The sequence below is a fragment of the Pipistrellus hanaki genome, assembly GCF_964339955.1.
Source record: "Pipistrellus hanaki genome assembly, chromosome: 3".
NCBI lineage: Eukaryota > Metazoa > Chordata > Mammalia > Chiroptera > Vespertilionidae > Pipistrellus > Pipistrellus hanaki.
The window spans coordinates 81,708,982-81,729,356 of NC_140505.1; the positions used below are offsets into that span (position 1 = coordinate 81,708,982).

Sequence of the window (20,375 nt, forward strand, 5' to 3'; positions counted from 1 at the left end):
AAAGCCCTGAAAAACCGGAATTGAAATGAAGGCAAGACCAAATTTGCAGCTGACTTCCTTTGCCAAGAATGATCCCGTAGAGCACAACTGTTTGTAGGGTGTGGCCATCTGGATCCCTGACTGGCTCTGCAGAGTGTAATAGGAAAAAGTTGAGGGTAGCAACAGTTTGACTTTATGACCTTACTTTGAGCTCATCATCAGGATTACTTAGGTCCCCTAGCGGCTGGCAGGGTAGGCCCAGGTGTCCCAATCTGATAGTAAAGGAGAGACCAGAGGAAGAGGGTGTGAACCAACCCTACGCTAAATCCACCGGCCCTTCGTCCCCAGCCCATTTCCCTCAAAATCGGTAAGAAGCTGTGTGATAAGTGGATCATTAAAGAAATAGGAGTCTGTACTAGGGAGATGACAGTGACAATGTAAAGGAAGAAATGAATCTCTAAGACTTTAAACTTTTGTAATAGGCCTAATTTTTTAAAGATGCCATTATTGTGTGTGTGAAAAATAACTATTTAAAAATATTGAGAAGGATGACACTGTTTTATAGATACATATACATTTTAAAATATATTTTTATTGATTTCAGAGAGAAGGGGAGAGGGAGAGAGAAATATCAATGATGAGAATCATTGATTGGCTGCCTCCTGTATGTCCCTTTACTAGAATCAAGTCTGCAACCAGACATGTGCCCCAACAGGGAATCAAACCGTGACCTCCTAGTTCATAGGTCAATGTCCACCAATGAGCTACACTGTCTGGACTGTTTTATATATTTTTAAATTCACTTAATGCTTAATTAATACAGGAGAGCTGAATTTTCCTATCTACTTTTGCATTAAATCTTTTATGACATCACCTATCATGCACTCTGAAAAACTCCACTGCACACTTATGAGAAAATCAGAGTGCAAAAGGTATTGTCTTACTATTGTTATGAGTTATTTTTGCCTTGTGCAGTTTCTGGACCATACTTTGAGAATCATGACCCTATCCTTAGGAATATATAGGGAATTTTCAAAAACCCTCTATGGGAATCTCATTTCCCAAATTTTCTTTTTAACTTTTTTGTTCCACTTTGTTTGCTTCAACTGGTATTGTTCTCAGGCAGTTATGGTGTTATGTTAGACAATAGCCAAGAATTTTTATTTATTTACTAGAGGCCCAGTGTATGAAATTCATGCACTGGGGAGGGGGGTGTCCTCTAGCCCAGCCTGCACCCTCTCCAATCTGGGACTGCTGGCTCTCAGCCACTCACCTGCCTGCCTTCCTGATTGCCCCTAACTGCTTCTGCCTGCCAGCCTGATCACCCCCTAACCACTCCCCTGCCAGCCTGATTGATGCCTAACTGCTCCCCTGCCAGCCTGATTGATGCCTAACTGCTCCCTTGCCAGCCCAATTGCCCCATAGAATGTGTCTTCCCCTGCAGGCCCTGTCATCCTGCCAGTCCAATTGCCCGCAACTGCCCTCCTCTGCAGGAGCTGTCACCCTAACTGTCCTCCCTTGCAGGTCTGATTACCCACAACTGCTCTTCCCTGCAGGCCATCTTGTGCAAGGGCATGATGGTCAATTTGCATATTACCTATTTATTATATGGATTTAATAGAAGCACTAGAGGTAGGGCTTATATAACTGAATGAGCTCTCAAATCTAATAAAGACAAGTGCTGTGAATGGGGCTTTTCTAGGGAACTGCAAGACAAAACAAATAATGACAATTCTCTGAAGATGAGTCCATTTGAGAGCTTCAAATCCATTTTCATCCCTCCAGTGGCTGCTCTACTCCAGGTTTTCACAGCTACCACAGTCGCAAGGTAAGATGTCATTTTTTCAATTGAAGAATTAGCTGTAAGAAAGAGGTTTTATTTATTTATTTTTGTTTGCTTTAGAATTGGGAGCTGTCATTTTGGACAAGACATTTAAAACCCTACTGTCAATCTTCCATCCTAAGAGATCCCATCCCTCTGAAAGGAAATGCCTTCCAATTCCTCCTAAAAAAAAAAAAAAGCAAAGCAAAACAAAACAAAACTTGAAAATTGTTTCTTCTGCTCCGAGACAGAAAGGCCATTGTCTTCCTACATTTGGCCCCACTGACCTCGACAGGACGTCCCGGACCTGGATCCCAGATGGGGAAAGTGGGTGGGTTGATTGACATACTGGCAAGCAGTGTGAATTAGGAATCTGGGGATGGGCAGGGCTGTACCTCAAGACGCTTGAGTTTATACTTCTCAACACCTCATCTCCATTCCAAATAGCAAAGACATCACAGTTAAACTTAACTAGGGGTATGTGATAAAGTGACAAGTTTCTCACTAAATGTTCTCCTCTTCCTTGCCCGCCCTGGACGGACTCCGAAGACCACCTGAAGTCCTTGCCCAGAAGAGGTGTCTGCACAGGGAATGAGGTCTAGGATTTGCGTGTGAAATAGGGGTGTCCTTGCCAGGCCGAGCCCCTTCCCCCGGATTTCTGGCCGTTTAGATCAAGGATGGAGTGAGTGAACATGGCTGGTGGCTGCAGGGCTGGACCACGGCCCCGGCCCAGACGGAGCCGCAGAGGCTCAGCTAGCGGAGCGGACAGGTGTGCTGGGCGGCGGCGGCTGGACGCGCGGGCTCAGCCGTCAGCGCCGGGGGGCGTGCGCGGCCCACTCGCCAGAGGACTTGACAGATCGCGGAGAAAGGAAACAAAAACCAAACCAAAGCCCACCAGCGGCCTCACGTTTCTTTGCAAACAAATCGTGGGTGGAACTCCGAGCTGGATGGTGGAGTAGAATTCCGCGAGCCGCCCCCGCCCACCAGCGCCCCGGCCCCCGGCCCGGCCGGCTTCCCGGCTCTGGGCCGGAGAGGAGGTCCGGGCGAAGCGAGCGCCGTCCGCTCGGCGCTTCCCGGCTCCGCGCCTCCGGAGTAAACAAAGTACCGCCGCCGCCCCACGCGTTAGCCTCCCGCAGCCAGACACCCCGAGGGCAGGGGCGCACAGAACACTCCAGAATCACAGAAAATAACATTCAGAGAGAGAAAAGGAGAGGAGAGGAGGGGAGGGGAGGGAAAGGGAGGGGAGAGGAGGGGAGGGGAGAGGAGAGGAGGGGAGAGAAGGGGAGAAAGGCGAAGAGAGAGGGAGGAAAGGGGGAGAGAGTGAGAAGAGAGAGGAAAGGGAGGAGAAAAAAAAGGGGGGGGTGAGAGCGAAGGGAGGGGAGAGAGAGAGAGAGAGAGAGAGAGAGAGAGAGGGAGAAAGAGAGAGAGAGAGACACCTCACTACCTCCTACCAACCCACTGCCGCCTCTCGGAGGAAAAGCGGCCCCTCCCAGGAGAGAGAGAAAGAGAGAGAGAGAGAAAGAGAGAGAGAAACACCCCATTACCCCCTACCAACCCACTGCCGGCTCCCGGAGGAAAGCCGGCCCCGCCCAGACCGGCGCCCACTGGCTGCCCCGGTGGCGGTGCCGCGCGCTCATTGGCCGCCCTGGTTGTCAGTCATGGGCGGGCCGGCGCGCGCGCCGCCGCGGGAGGGGGAGGCGGCAGATCCCGTAAGTCGGGCGGCCGCGTAGTAGCTGCAGCCGCCGCCGCCGCCGCCGCATTCAACAGGCAGCAGCGCCGCGGCCGCGCCGCCGAGGGGAGCGAGCCGCCCGCGGCGCCCGTCAGCTGTCCGGACCGCGCTTTGTCAGCGGGAGCCCCGCGCCGGCGCTGCCCGAGCCCGGCGACCCTGGCCTGCCGTCCCGTCGGCGCAGCGGACCCGGAGGAGTGTGGTTGTTGATGGACTCGCCAAGTTAAGTTCTGGGCTCGCGCTGCCACTTCGCCGCGCCTTCCTCGCGGTTTCCGTCCGCCCGCGGCAGCGCTCTCGCCCCCAGCCTCGGACCGGCGCCTCGCGCCCCTCCCCCGGGCCCCCGGTCCTGCGCTCTGCCCCTCTCGGCTCTCCCGGCTGGGGGAGGGGCGGGGGTCACCATGGCCGAAGCGCCCCAGGTGGTGGAGATTGACCCGGACTTCGAGCCGCTGCCGCGGCCGCGCTCGTGCACCTGGCCGCTGCCCAGGCCGGAGTTCAGCCAGCCCAGCTCGGCCACCTCCAGCCCGGCGCCGTCGGGCGGCGCGGCCGCCAACTCCGACGCCGCCGCCGGCCTGCCCTCGGCGGCCGCTGTCAGCGCCGACTTCATGGGCAGCCTGAGCCTGCTGGAGGAGCGCGGGGACTTCCCGCCCGCGCCCGGCTCCGTGGCGGCGGCCGCGGCGGCGGCGGCGGCGGTGGCGGCGGCGGCCGCGGCGGCCGCCACCGGGGGGCTGTGCGGGGACTTCCAGGGCCCCGAGGCGGGCTGCCTGCACCCGGCGCCGCCGCAGCCCCCGCCCGCCGGGCCGCTGGCGCAGCACCCGCCCGTGCCCCCCGCCGCGGCCGGGCCGCTGGCCGGGCAGCCGCGCAAGAGCAGCTCGTCCCGGCGCAACGCGTGGGGCAACTTGTCCTACGCCGACCTCATCACCAAGGCCATCGAGAGCTCGGCCGAGAAGCGGCTCACGCTGTCGCAGATCTACGAGTGGATGGTCAAGAGCGTGCCCTACTTCAAGGATAAGGGCGACAGCAACAGTTCGGCGGGCTGGAAGGTGAGCGGCCGCGGGGCGCACGGCGGGACCCGGGGAGGGGGTGGGAAGCCCTCCACCTGCGCCTGAGGTCGCGGGGGGCAGACGAGGCAGTTGTGCGAGTTTGCAGGTCCTGGGAGTGCAGGGCGCGCGTGCCGGGAGCGGACGGAGATGGGCGGATGTGGGTGGCGGACTTGCCCGGGACCTGTGCGGGGACAGGGAGCAGAGTGCGCGCTCCAGGGAGGGCAGGATGGAATAGGGAGCGGGCTGGTTTAAGGGAGTGACTTAAAACTTTAAAAGTGTCCAAGAAGTGGACATCGGAGCAGGGATAAAAGTTTGCCAGTGGAAGGAGAACGGGGTTCCCTGGGAGCTACTCCCTCGCGCACAGCCCGCGCGGACTTTGGGGGCTGCTCTTTCACCCCCAGAATCTCGGGGGCGAGGAAGGCTCCTCACGGGCCTGTGGCGCGCGACCTCCCCGCCCTGGGCCGTGCGGGAGCCGTTTCCGCCGCGCTGGGCGGGCGTGGGCCGGCGAGGGGCTGCGGAGCCCGCCGGCAGGTGGACGGGGGACAGGCAGGCAGGGCGCGAGCCTGTTTCTGAGGATTGGCCCCACACGTTTTTGGAGGATGGTGTGCATGTTGCTTTGTTTTGATTTTATCCGAAATCGCCATGAGTACAGGGAACCGGGCGTGCCGAGCTCGAGGTAGCGCATCCGACGTGTGCAGTGTGTGGGCCGCCGCCTGCGGAGCCGCGGAGCCGGGCCGCACGAGGCGAGTTAAAGTTCAAGTGTGACCCTCGGCGGGGGCGGAGGCGGGAGCCGGCGACAGCCAGGGCGGGGCCGAGAGAGCAGGAAGCGAGAGCCTTTAAAGGGCCAGCGCGGCTTTTGACCCGACTGCGGCCGCGGAATAGCGGGGCCAGCACTTCTCTGTGCGAGGAAGTGCCCGAGGGTCCCGGGCCTTTAAATCGGCTGAAGAGGCTCCCCTGGGTAACCTGCGCTGGGGACTGGGGACGAGTAGACCTTTTCTCTCGCTTTGCCACCTCAGTGTTACCACCAAGCACGGAGGTACAGTTCCGAGGGCCTCATCCCGACTGTGCAGGCACCATAATAAAGAAAAAAATATTTTTTATATACAGCGTAATCCTTGCTGCGTACTTGTTACACCAAGGTGGTTTTACATGCACTGTCACCCCCGTCGTTATTGTGTGTGGTGGTGAAGTTCCTGGAGAAGGAAACAGGATTTTATTTTTTCCAGTGTTTTTTAGAGTAAAACGATCACTTACAACTTCATTATTGGGCACCCATGCAACTTACCAAGTGTTTCAAAAGGTAAAGTGCCTCCCTAAGAGGTTTACATTGTGAGTACGTGAAACACAGAGTTTGTATAATTACTTAATATTTATTGTATTACTTTCTATATGAACAACTGTAAGCCTACTTTTAATCCCTTCCCATTCTTTGAAGTCAGGATTGTCTGCCAAGTCCAATTTTACTTTACATTTGAATCTAACTACTTATCTTGCTCATCTATCTGTTCTACTTGAGCCATGATAAAGCATTTGTCGTTTTTTATTTTATTTTTTGCCATTCGAAGTACAGAATATACTTACACAATTCTTTAACTGGTATGCCCTTGGAAATGGGTACAACCTATTTAAACTTGCTGGAATGCCTTTCTTTAAAGGTAGAGAAAGCCAACATTTTAGGATTATTTTTAGTTTTGTTTCTCAAATGGCCTTAAATCAGGGTGTTATTCTTAAACTAGGAATATAACTTAAAGTTTTAAGATTTAGTGCTTTGTAAAAAAAAATATAGATAATAAAGCCAAATCATCTCTCAACCATTTTTATTAGATTCTTACTTGTTCTATTTTTTTTTCTCAAATGCAATTATAATTTTATTATTTTTAAGAATTTACTTACCCGAGGTAGCGCGTCTATTAATATTAAGTATTAGTTAGGATTATCTGTCTAGACTTGGAGGCCTACTGGTGGGACCTGGTAGAAACCTAGTGGGGCTTTGGAATGAAGCAGGCTGCCATTCTCCAGTAAATGCTTCAGGTGTAATCAAGAGTCAGTTGGTGCAAGTCAGATTACAGCAAGTGCATTTTCACTTTGAGTAAATGGGTATTTTAAGAAGGAAAAAAAACAACATAAGGTGTTCTAACTCATAACTAAGTCTTCTGGTTAGTTTTCATAAAAATGAGTTACTTGTTAAAGCTAAGTTTCACTCAGATCTGAAAGATTTTCCTGTTTTAAAGAATCATAAAAGGAAAAAATTCAGTTGTAAAATGCAAATCAACCCAAACTTAACTGCTTTAGAACTGAAGAGAGGTTGCTTAGGAACACTTAAGTATTTACTGTGATGAATTATTATAAATTAGACTGGTTGTTCAGTTAAATAGTTTCTTGTGTTTTTTCTTCTACGGCCTGCCTGAGAATTTGAAAGTCATTTGCATTGACAAAGTACTTGGGAAGCTGTTAAAGGGCTCAAAAACTTCTAGTTCCTTACATACTGGTTATGTGTTTGGGTCATGCATTTTGTATTTGTAGGGATGGTACCTTAAATCTACTTTACACTAGTTTAACATTTACTAGAACTGTCATAAGTTTACAAAGTAGAAGCTAAACTTTTTGGAAAACTCAAGATCTTTTAAACCATGTACAGTATTTATAAGTAGTAAAACTTCATTCCCATGACCTGTTTTTTTTTTTCCAAATAGAAAGCTTTCTAGAATTTGGGAAGTAGTATTGTGAGTTCTGATTCTTCTTTGTAATGGTAATTTTGAGTTGGCTCTTGTTTTTTTGTTTTGGTATTATTTGCAACACTAAATTTAGGTGAAAAGAACGCGGCAACAAGACTCAACACATACAAAAAATTTAAATTGTTTTATTACTAAGTAGCTCAGATATTCTTTATTTTGGAATGAAGTTTCTTTAATTTGGTTAGTGAACGGAGAGTACATTTTCTTGCATATTAAAATTATATCTACCGGTATTCTGTAATTTGGGTTTTTAAGCTGTAGGTGAGTGATTTATTTAGCTTGGCAGAAGATGGCAGCTTTTTTGCTGCACAGTTACATTTGACGTAAGTAATCCTGGTGAAGCCAACTTCTCGTTGGTTTGCTACTGAAATCCCCGTAAGGAAAATCCTTTTTTACAGTTGGGTGAAAATTGCAATATATGTATTTGAAGAGAGCTTGAGGAAAGAGGATTAAAAGTGGATAATTATGCACTCAAGTATATCTTATTTGCTAAAGATTGAAAATCCTGTGAGACTGATGTAAACATGAACATGTCTTATAACTATTTTGTTCAGAAATTCTAAAATAGATGCCAAGTATACTAGTAAGTATCTTGATTGAGACTCATAGGACTTAATTTTTATTTTACCTATGTTTTTGTGGCAAAAAGGTGAGTTGTGGCAGGAGGGGCTTCTATTTTTGAATGATACTGAGCTTTTAAAAATCTTCCTTTTTAAGTGGCAAACATTTAAATATTGGAAAGGTTTAAAAGTTCTCATGTAAATTTTAAAAAAGGTTAAAGTTTGTGGAGACCTTTTTATAATTACTGAAAGTCTATCACATTGGTGGTGAACACAAATATTGCTAGATAGCATGCACTCTACAGGGAATCTGAGAGTACAGTTGAAGTGAAGATAAGGGGAATAATACTCAGTGGTTAGTTAGAATCCCTAAGAGGCTGGAAAAGTTTTGTCTGTCCTTGAGCTCTTCATCCAGACTCCTAAACTGCAATTCTGCATGACTTACATTCTGTCTATTTGTCTGTCTACCTACCTATCTATCTATCTATCTATCTATCTATCTATCTATATCACGTTGAGAGAGAGAAACATTGATTTATCATTCCACTTATTTCATGCATTCATTAATTGCTTCTTATGTGTATCCTGACCTAGGATACGCCACAACCATGGTGTATTGGGACTGTGCTTTAACCTGGTCAAGGCCTGCATGACTTTCTGAGAGAGCAGCTGTCTGTATTTGTCTGGAATTTCTTTGGGAAATCTGAACTATTTGTATGTTTCTGGAACACTCTGCCCTTGGAAACTACCCAGTACCCTGGCATCATGGGAATTTACTCGGCTGTTTTTTTTTTTTAGCATGTGTGTGCTGTAACTTTGGTGCTTCCTGGAATCCTCTTGGAAAGGCAGTATAAACCCATGGTGACTGGAGAGAGCAAAGGAGTTTGCAAATATAGGGAGCATCAGCGAACACTGTGGTTTTAGTCCTGCTTCTCTGCAGTTTAAAATTTGCCTTGGCCCTCATAGGAACAACTTGCAGAGACTTGCCCAAACCCCTTGGAACCTTTCTTGGGTCAGATAACTATTTTTTTTTTTTTTTCTGTGCATACAAAATTCTGAAGTTGATGTGGTTCTCATTTGTGAAACAGAGGACCAGATGAACTTGAAAAATGTTTATTTTGGTGTTGAAGGGATGCAGGCTTATAATTCAGCGGATATACTGTATACAAATGTGTTAAAAGGTTGGAAGAAGTCTCCCTATTTGCTAATTTGCTAATTCTGATAAAAGTTTGTTAAAAACTTGTCAATGGCACAGAAATTTTTTTGCAGAGAATTACTTGTTATTTGTGGTCTTCTAAGGAACATATGAAACAAGATAATACATTTTTGTATATTGGTGATTTCATATGATTCAACCTTTTAGGAAAACCCTTTTTCCACTGGTACTTCACTTTACTCCATGCAATCTACTTATGGTTTATTAATCTACCTATGGGTTAATGCACTCTAAATACTGAGTCTTGGGTTGAGTTATCTTTGCCACCTGGAAGGTATTGGCTGCCTTCCTTTTTAAAATTTCTTTTTCATCTGTTATATAGCTTTAGTATAGGCTAAAGGAAATTAAAAAAAGTAGTTTTGATGTTAAGGTGAATAAAATTAGGATGCCATATCTGCAACAACTTTTCAAGTTGTTATTTAGTGAATTTTCACCATAATGCATTACTGAAGGACATATATTCAATATGTGTCCTTTACTAGGTGTACCTGTTGATATGGATTTTTTTTTCAATAGATGGAGTTACACACATGTTGAGATATAAATGATTTGATATGTATGCTATTTTGTTGTATTGACAACAAGCTTTGAAACATATGTCAACTTTGCTGAAGGTGTTAACATCATAGATATTTTTATGCTTAAAAATGTCGAATTTCATGCCAAAAGAAGAGCATTTGTGAGAAGTTTTATTTCATTACTTTATTTTGAAGAAAAGTGCTGTTGAAAGTTATATACTTTGGGAAGCTTATGGTGAACATGCTCCATCTCAAGATACTTGTGAACACTGGTTAAAACACTTTAAAAGTGATGATTTTGATTTGAAAGACAAAGAACGTCCAGGTCAACCAAAAAAGTTTGAAGACCAACAATTATAAGCATTTTTGGATGAAGATGCATGTCAAACTCAAAAATAATTTGCAGAAAGATTAAACATTGCTCAGCAAACAATTTCCGATTGTTTACAAGCAATGGGAAAGATTTTAAAGGAAGGAAAATGGGTGCCACGTCAAATGAACGAAAGACTAAGTGAAAACCAACATGTCATCAGTAAATTGTTGCTTCAATGGCATGAAAGAAGGTCTTCTTTTGCATCAAATTGTGACTTGCGTTGAAAAGTGGATTTTTTTGGAGAATCACAAATGCACAAAATCATGGGTTGATGCATAATCCTCAACATCGACTGCAAAGCCAAGTCACTTTGGAAAGAAGACAATGCTTTGGGTTTGGTGGGATCAGGAAGGTGTGGTATATTATGAGCTTCTAAAACCAGGTGAAACCGTTAATACTGATTGCTGCCGACAACAAATAACCCATTTGAACCATGCTTTGATCGTGAAAGGACCAGAATGTGCCAGAAGACAGCAAAGTAATTTTGCTTCATGATAACATATCATCACATACTTCAAAACCAGTTAAAGACATGTTAAAAAGATCTTGCCTGGGAAGTATTAACCCACCCTCCGTATACACCAGGCCTTGCTCCTTCAGATTACCACTTGTTTCAATCCATGACAGCCGCACTTTCTGAGAAGCACTTCAAAACGTACGAATAAGTGGTTTGTGAATGGTTTGCCTCAAAACAAGAAAAGTTCTATTGGGATGGTGTCCACAAATTACCTGGAAGATGGGGAAATGTGTAGCTTTGAATAAAGAACTTCTGATGTTTCTCTTGAAATTATCGTGTTTTCTTTGATTATAAAATCCTCCATCATTAACCGGTACACCTAGTTAGTATTTCAGGCTATATCCATTACTGGGAGAAGGGGGTGGGGGTGAGGGGGTGGGGGTATATATATATATATATTTTCACACACACACAGTGGGACAGAGCTGCGTGATAAGCTTCTGCAGTCTCAGATTCTGTGTTTCAATGATTGTTGAAACCACACATCTTTTTAAAAAAATATATATATTTTTTGACTTTTTTACAGAGAGGAAGGGGAGAGGGATAGAGAATTAGAAACATCGATGAGAGAGAAACACCCATCAGCTGCCTCCTGCACACTCCCTATTGGGCATGTGCCTGCAACCAAGGTACATGCCCTTGACTGGAATCAAACCTGGGACCCTTGAATCCTCAGTCCAACGCTGTAGCCACTGAGCTAAACTGGTCAGGGTGAAGCTATACTCTTTATAGTCAGTAAATACAAAAGGGCTGCCAGTGGAGTTTTTGAGTCTTCCTTTCTCATTTTCTGTTGACCACCCTCTTTGTAGAAATACTTTCTTGTCTTGGACTCTATTACATTGTATTATATTGACCCTCACACTTCATTCTGACTTCTTCAATTGGTTTACTCATGATTTTTCCTTCTCCTATGCTCAGTCATGAGTATATGTTCAGACTAGTTGTGATCTTTTTCTCTGGTTGTTTTCTAGATGACTTACCCCTCTATTGTTCTATGTCTCCACGTACTAAAGGCCATGAATGTCCTACTTTCACCTCAAATTCAACATGACATTATTTCTTCTTCCTCTCAGATGAGGTTCTTGTCTTGAGTTCCCGATTTGGTTCTTGGTCTACTTAGTTCTTTCCCTAGTTTTCAAACCTGTATGTCCTCTTCACTCTTCCTATGGGTTCAGTTTGCCCTACTCTGCTAACTCTTTGTTCTTAAAGTTTTTTTGAGACTTTCCTGTACTAGCTTCTAATCATTCCCCGAGGTTAGCTCTAAATTCAGGCCTAGACCATTTTGTCCCTAGGATTTGGATCATCTGTGCTTCTACTGAAAATTCCACAGATTCTGCTTATAGTCTTCAAGGCTCAAGTTAGTTCCACCAACTTTTCTTGGCTTGTGTTGGAAGGCATTTTTGCTTTGCTTGAGTTTGAACTGAGCTACACCAGCCAGGGCAAGTCCAGCATAATTTTTAAATTTGTTTTTGGAATGATGGACTGGCATTCATAAAGACATGAAAATAGGGGAAATATCAGAGTGATGGATACATGAAATACATAAAGTTTGAAAAGTAGAGGTAGGTTCTGGCTGGTGTGGCTCAGTGGTTCTATTTTTGGTCAGGAAGGTCACCTTTCTAGTCCTGGTCCAGGGATATGCCCTGGTTTTGGGCTTGATCCCCCATGGGGTGTGTGTACAGCAGGTAGCCAATCAATGATTCTCTCTTATCATTGGTGTTTCTAGCTCTATCTCCCTCTCCCTTCCTCTATACATATATATGTATAGATATGATTGTGTGTGTGTGTGTGTATGTGTGTGTGTGTGTGTGTATGTATGTGTGTGTGTATATATATATATATATATATATATATATATATATCAAAGTCTTGTCAGACTGAACTTGGACTTTATTATGAAAGTAATATTGTATTATAAGACCAATTTTTCTATGAAATGGTATTTTTGTTTTTGTAATATAAAAATTTATAAAAATGGGATTACATTTTTAGTTTTTTTATTTTTATTTTTTTTAATTTTTATTTTTTAAAAATATATTTTATTGATTTTGTACAGAGAGGAAGGGAGACAGAGAGTTAGAAATATCAATGAGAGAGTTATCGATCAGCTGCCTCTTACACACCCCCTACTAGGGATATGCCCTCAACCAAGGTACATGCCCTTGACCGGAATCGAACCTGGGACCTTTCAGTCCCCAAGCCGATGCTCTATCCATTGAGCCAAACCGGTTTCGGCACATTTTTAGTTTTTTTAAAAGTGCAACTTAGAAACACTCTCGTGTAAATATCGACCCACAGAATGCAATTTAAAAATATTGCATTTTTAAAAATTTTACATTCAATATTACTTGGTAGTATACTGAATTTGATTTAAAACTGACATACAGAATTTGGTAATACACGGAACAGATTACATAATTGACTTAATATGAAATAGGCATTTTACAAAATATTTAGGTTTTTTGCTTGGTCTGTTTTTGAAAATTAACTTCCATGTTCTAGGTCTAGGAGCAGAGTGATTCACACACAAAAATATCACTATTGAACATAATTCTTGTTTTTTTGAAAAATGAGAATTTCTGAAGTTAAAGTTAGAAATCTCAAAATATACTCAGGGTAGCCGAAACTGGTTTGGCTCAGTGGATAGAGTGTCGGCCTGCGGACTGAAGGGTCCCAGGTTTGATTCTGGTCAAAGGCATGTATCTTGGTTGCGGGCACATCCCCAGTAGGGGGTGTGCAAGAGGCAGCTGATCGATGATTCTCTCTCATCGATGTTTCTAACTCTCTATCCCTCTCTTCCTTTCTGTAAAAAATCAATAAAATATATTTTAAAAAATATATACTCAGGGTAACTGAAAATTATACTGACTTAAAAAGATGTTTTAAAATTTAAATATCAGTTTAAAAATATATTTTGACTTCAGAGAGGTAGGGAGAGGGAGGGAGAGATAGAAACATCAATGATGTGAGAAAATCATTGATCAGCTGCCTCCTACATGTCCCTTACTGGGGATCAAGCCTGCATCTCAGGCATGTGCCCTTAACAGGAATCGAACCCAAGACCCTTCAGCCCGCAGGCCAATGCTCTATCCACGGAGCCAAACCAGCTAGGGCTAAATATCAGTTTTAATATTGTATTAGCTGAATATTGGATATCCTGGATAAACTAGATCTTTATCTACTATCCCAAATATGGGAATAAAGGAGATTATGAGATGCTTCAATGGATCCAGAGGAGGTTAAATTTGGCTAAATCTAAAATTGATGCCAAGCAGAGATAAACTGAACGTGTACAGAATACTTGAGTCTGATTAGTTTATAGTGTACTATTTTACTGTTATGTTTGTACCTATAGTAGCAGACCACATTTTATTAAAACGATACTCTGCCTATGGTCTGGGGACAGTGAAGCAAAGTAGACTGAATAGTTCCCTATTGTAGGGTTTTATTAAATGTGTAAGATATCTTCCACATAGACAAAATTGCTTTCCAAGCACACTTGCATGATTACTAATGATGTCAGGGTAAACTACCCAAACCAACTAGGAAACAGTATGGACTTAGCCAATCTACAATAATTTTTCTTCTTATTGTTTGTAGATCAAGTGAATTTCAAAAAATTGCAGCTCATCTTTTCATTTCTTAAGCAGAGAAATATAAAACATCATCTTTCAACTTACATCTCATCTTGGTTTTAATATTGAAGAGAAGTGTGGGATCATATCTCCCTTTGGAAGGAGAGGCAGAAGTCAATTTGTAGACCGCTGGAAAGATAGGTTATATCTACCAAAGTAGTGTGTTCCTACTGCTATTAAGTCACATGAGTTCTTTCATTCTTAGGGATAGCGGATGGTGTATTTGTCTTCTCAGAAGAGAATGCCACCTCCAAGTGTGTGGCTCATTTGTCTGCACTGCAACATCTGTACCTGGGATGTGCTGTTGCCTCCCGCAAGCCTCATGTATGGAAATCTTGAGGCTTCTACCTTTTTGAGTGTGACTTGGTTTCATCATCTGTGTATGTTGAGACCTAAAACGAAAATACTTTTCTGGAGTGATTATTCTTCCCTCTAGATCACATGTGTCAAACACAAGGCCCTCGGGCCAAATCCAGCCCGCCAGGCCTTGCAATGTGGCCCGCACCGCGCTGTCATCACTGCACTCCGCTGTCAGTTTATGACATTATCAGTTTATGACTGTTCAGTAAACCATTCGGCCCGCGATTTAGGCTGGATTTTAGATTTTGGCCCCTTCTCTGAGTGAGTTCGACACCCCTACTCTAGATGATATTTGTCTTAATTAAAGTGTTGTTTTTTGTGTGGCTTAAGTTAAAGAACTGTTGCCCAGTTCATCTGATTAAAACAAAACTGAGATGAATGAGGAGAGGGGAAATTTGATTAAGCATCAGGATTGAGGGGGAAAATTTTTTTCTTTCCAACCGTCATCCTAAAGTTGTTACACAGTTAGTTGTCTTTGCACTGCTGGTGAGAAGCCTCCTTGTTAGTTTGCTGACTTAAACATTTTAAAAGTAGCTAAGTGAACCTGACATCAGGAAGGGGAGGGGACCTCTCAGTGCTGGCATTTTTGTAACAGCAGTTAAAAAAAGTTTAAAGTTTCTGGGAGCATGCTGGAAGATAAAAATCTTGTCAGTAACTTGTTATTTCCCCAATAGTTATCTGAGGCCTGGAGGCACTTAATTATGCTTGCTCAGTCCCCCCCTCCCTCCCAATAGTTTTCCTTTTTAAAATTTTAAAATTTTTAATTTTTTATTATGTATAATTTTTCTATTTTTTTTATTAAGGTGTTATATGTGTACATATCTTACCATTGCCCCACTCCCATAAATGCCCTCACTCCCCAGTGTTTTGCATTCATTGGTTATGCTTATATGCATGCATACAAGTCCTTCGTAGTTTTTCTTTTTTTAATATAGAAAATTAGTGCCTTTCCTCCACCAGTACCATGCCCCAAAAGCCTGTGTGAGGTGGATTGAGGGAAACTATCTTGTTTGAGAAATCCCTGCAGACATAATCGGAGGGAAGGTCTTTTATCTTCTTAGTGGTGATGAGGGTAAGAGTGAAAAGAAAGGGTTTACCCTTCATTTTGCTTCTGAAAAGAAATGCATTTGGATTTTATTTTATTATTTTTTAAAAATATATTTTATTGATTTTTTACAGAGAGGAAGGGAGAGAGATAGCTAGAAACGTCGATGTGAGAGTAACATCGACCACAGCTGCCTCTTGCACACCCCCTACCGGGGATGTGCCTCCAACCAAGGTACATGCCCTTGACCGGAATCGAACCCGGGACCTTTCAGTCCGCAGACCGACGCTCTACCACTGAGCCAAACTGGTTTCGGCTGCATTTGGATTTTAAATTCACTTTGGAGAGATAAATTATAATTGGATTACATAATTTCTATGCTTGTAAATATTGCGCCCTTCAAAGCTGGAAAACATAACCACATAAATATTTGGAAATGGTCTATACAAGTAAATATCAAATACCTCAGACTGTTAGGTTGCTTGGAAGCAAGGTCAAAGGAAATGATTTACACACGGTTTAGCTAGAGACTTATTTTGGCAGATTCTTGAGGTAGTGAGTATCAAATGTGGGTTTTATTGTACTCTTTTGATAAGAAAGGAATATTTTTCAGCTATTCTCATATAACCTTAAGTGTAGGATTGCATTAAGATAAATGCATCAAGATGCGTGCATTCACTCACCACAATTTGTATCATTGATGATGAATCTTTTTGTCTCTGTGAGGCTTAATTTGCAGAATCACTAATTTGTCACAGCAGTGAGGGTTCGGTGTCAGGTTTCAGCCAGTGGTTCTATAATTTGAATGGAGGAGAAACCCAAGTATTACTTCACCTGTCTGTAGCAGGGGACCTCCCTCTCTGAAGGGGGTTAAGGAAGAGGTAGCCGAGGGGAACTTGTAACTATCAACTGAAGTTGTTTATGTGCTTAGCACCAAGCTGGGAGCATTTCTCTAAATTTTTTCTAAGCCTTTTCTGGATGGGTAGATATGCATGCGTCATATATTTGCATACAGTGAATGTGAAAGCTTCCTTCGAACCGGCCTACTTTTATGTAATCTGACCTAACTGATCTTTCTCCTTCAATCTTTTGCGAATTTAACTTTCTCTTTAGTGGTTCATTATGACATTTGCATACATTGAATATACTCTCATTCTCTTCTGTTATCTGTGCAACTGAAGTTTCTTGAGCCCTTTTAGAAGTCATGAAATAGAATCCTGTAGCGCCTAGATATCTAGTTACTTATATGTGTGTGTACATATGTATTTTAAATATAAGACATTAATGTACAGGGTGGGGCAAAAGGTTTACAGTTATTCATATGGGAAATAACAAAAAAATTAAAAAACTGTAAGAAAACTATTTTGTGTAGTACTCAAAACTGTAAATCTACTTTTGCCCTACCCAATTTATGTGCATTTGCATTAACATGAAGGTTTTGAGATTATGATGTAATACTGATTTTAAACAAAGTATTTGGTGGCTTTGCATTTTAGAAGAGGCCACCAAAATGGTATGATTGCTATTTTTGTTTTCTTCTTAAGTACTTGATAATTTAAAAATTAATGCTAAGGAAATTTATTAGGGTTAAAAATTTCTGTAATTCGGCATGTCTTGATGCTATTTACACTTTTTTTTTTTTTTTTTTTTGCAATGGAGTTACTCCGTAGTAGTTCTGTAACATTATATTCCGGTATTGTTGGGATAGTTCTTCAAGGTGCTTTATATTTTTGAAATGCTATTTTAACACTTTTACTAACTACCGAGGACATACTAAAGAAAAAAAGTAAAAGGAAAGCAGAATTCAGATTATTAAAAAAAGTTAAAAAACAATGTTGTCACAAACTTCAAGAATTACCCTGCCCTCAGTAGTCCCCCACCTCTGTCACTGCCCTTCAGAGATGGTCCTTGTTCGTGATCTGAATTTCCACTATGGTGGTTAACTCAGGAGTATTTTTAAAGCAATTTGTTCATTTAGTTGAGTTTCATACCATTTAATAAGTAGTTTGGATATTAAAGTTTGTGCCATTGCATTGCTTAGTGTGATTGCTTTAAGCTATACATGTGAGAGATATAGAATAAAAATGGAAGTAATTTTATATTGATGTAGCCCGTATTGATGCTGAGTGCTTTTTCTCTACAACCTATGGGCTGGTGAATGTTTGAAGTTAATTTCAGAATTCATTACCTTTTGATTGCATACTTTATACATTGTATTTTTAAGAAAAAAATTAAAAATAATTATTGTGCCATGTGATCCCATTGAACAATGTAAATGATCTTGGGTGATATCAGATGTTGAATATATTCATAAAAAGTCCCTAATTAATTTCTTTTGTGATGAAATTGTGGAGTCATTTTAAAGACAAGCTATTTTTGATGGCTATGATTTTTAGCCTAATCATGACTTCCACCTGTGCTTATATAAAACGCAAGAAGAGAAAAGGAAAATATTAAATAAAGGAAGTCATGAGCTGAGGTCTATTCTACTGCGATTGACAACTCAGGCCTCCAATTAAGCCTTATTTACTCTCTCCACCCTCATTTGTGTTTCAAATAACTTTTAAGACTGGGAGGAAAAAGTAATGAAGTCTGAGGGATAAAATGAAAACTTAAAACAGTTCAGATTCTATGGTAATGAATGCATCTTCTAAAGGATTCCTTTCATGACTAAATTCTTTGTGATCCTTAACTGTGAATACACCCCCTGGGATTTGAAATGGAGACTCCCTCACCTCCTTTAGTTACCTTCTTTATTAAGCTTACTTCTGCCAGTTTCAGGAACTCACTTAAAAATATGATGTTGAATTTTTTAAGCAAACTGCATGACCTGCGTTTAAAACAAAAGTTCACAACTTTTGGTAAGATGTGCTTGCTCTCTCGGACTGCTATCTTGCTGATATGGCTTGAAACAAGTTAGCAGCCACCTTCCTGAAGGACCTGAACAGGCACACGCAGCTTGATCTCACTGATAGGAACATAATGACTTGTTAGATCACATTTATTGTGCAAATGAACGTGAATGTCACCAGGATAGCATACCTGTGTAGAATTAAAAGACTTAAATTTTTTTTGGATTTAATGCCCCTTCTTTTTTTATTAGGGTATAGCTTTTGGATTAATAGCTACTTATTCTGGCTATAAATATTGCAATATTATTATTTTTGGGTTAAAATAGGGCATGACCTTTGACATTTTGCTTGGCTATGCTTGAGCATTTGATACCATTCCATTTAAAAGGAATTCCCTTGCTTTGTTTTCTGTGATAGTGTGGGAAATATACTTTTGGCTGTTTCAACTAGAGGTAGAGGAAGATAGGAAATAAGTAAAATTGAAACATATACAGAGGGTATTAATTATTCCTTTGGGGTGTGGTTTAATTGGCATACTTTTTTATAGGATCTGAAACTACAAAAGTAGTTAGTGCAGAATACTGAGAAAATGCTATAATATTTAGTTTTGTTTTCTTCGATCGGGACTTGACTAGCTTGACATTTTAGTGCCTTTGAAACTGTTTGCATTTAAGTATACATGGTAGAAAGAATTAAACTCCCTATCATGTCTTTTTATGATGCTTTTATTAGTTCTAATTGTGCCAGCAGCAGCACAGAAATGTGCAAAAGGAACCACATTTGCACTTCTCCCAGGAGGAAGGAGAGGATTTTGCTGCTACATTATTTGCTAAAAGTTTACATGTGTGATTCTGTTTCCTGAATCTAATCAGAACCACCATAAAAAATTATCCATATTAGCCCTGACTGGTTTGGCTCATTCGGTAGAGTGTCTGTCTGCGGACTGAAGGGTCCCAGGTTCGATTCTAGTCAAGGGCATGTACCTTGGTTGCAGGCACATCTCCAGTGGAGGGTGTGCAGGAGGCAGCTGATTGATGTTTCTCACTCATCAATGTTTCTAACTCTATCCCTCTCCCTTCCTCTCTGTAAAAATAAAATAAAATAAAAAAAATCAATAAAATATATTTTAAAAATGATCTATTTTATGTTATGTGCATATATACATAACCCCTAGACACAGATAATAGTGTTGAAGGCCTGAGATGGGGTAGAGTTGGGGGCTGAGGTTGCGGGCTGGAAGGGGTCAGTGGGAAGAAAAAGGGGACATCCGTAATACTTTGAACAATAAAGATTTAAAAAAATATCCCTTTTGAATTGTCATGAAATTAAAATATCTAAATTTGATGTAGAACGAAATCTTGAAGCCAGAGTTTTACAATATTTCTCTTTTAAAAGTCATTCAACTTTTGCTTTAACTGCTTTAAACGGAAGATCATGATTCCCCTGCTCCCTTTTTCCTCCATCTTCTAATAGACTTGAGTTTTGTTTATTAGTTTTTTTTTGTTTTTTTTTAATTTTACTTTCCATCTAAGGTCAACACCCAGGTTCACCCAGGGTACATTAGTTAAAATTATAGGTTGCAGTCTTATCTGTTCTGTTCTCAGTTATCTACTAATTGAAGAATGCCACATGTAGCCTTCTGAGCTTTTGAGATACACATCTACATGGCTCCTGTTATAAGGGCACTTATTTTTTTTTTATCATCTCCTACATCCTTCCTTACTTTTTCAACTCCTCCTTTACTTTTTCCTCCTAATTTTTAGCCCCCTCATTCTAATATTTGATTTTAATGTGTTTCTCCCATGTGTTAATGTAAGTTAAGTGAAAAGTTCCTTTAAAGGTCATTGTTGGTTACTGGTGTGTTCTACTTTATTGCAATAACCTTGTTGTGTTTACTACTGCCTTTGGGAATGGTCACTGAATTATTAATAGATCTAATCCCATTCAGAAGTATTTACAAGTAGAAGATTTACTGTTTGACAAGTTGTCTGTATTAG

At 42.1% G+C, this 20,375-nt stretch overlaps 1 protein-coding gene across 1 annotated transcript in view; it reads left to right on the forward strand.

The window, feature by feature from the left end:
- Window positions 1–3,796: 3,796 nt before the first annotated feature.
- FOXO1 (forkhead box O1) overlaps window positions 3,797–20,375 on the forward strand; it is a 100,037-nt gene continuing 83,458 nt past the window's right edge. Inside the window, exon 1 of the mRNA XM_084879387.1 lies at window positions 3,797–4,567. Coding sequence (XP_084735513.1) covers window positions 3,926–4,567 — 642 coding nt within the window. The 5' untranslated portion in view covers window positions 3,797–3,925. The remainder of the gene's footprint in view (window positions 4,568–20,375) is intronic.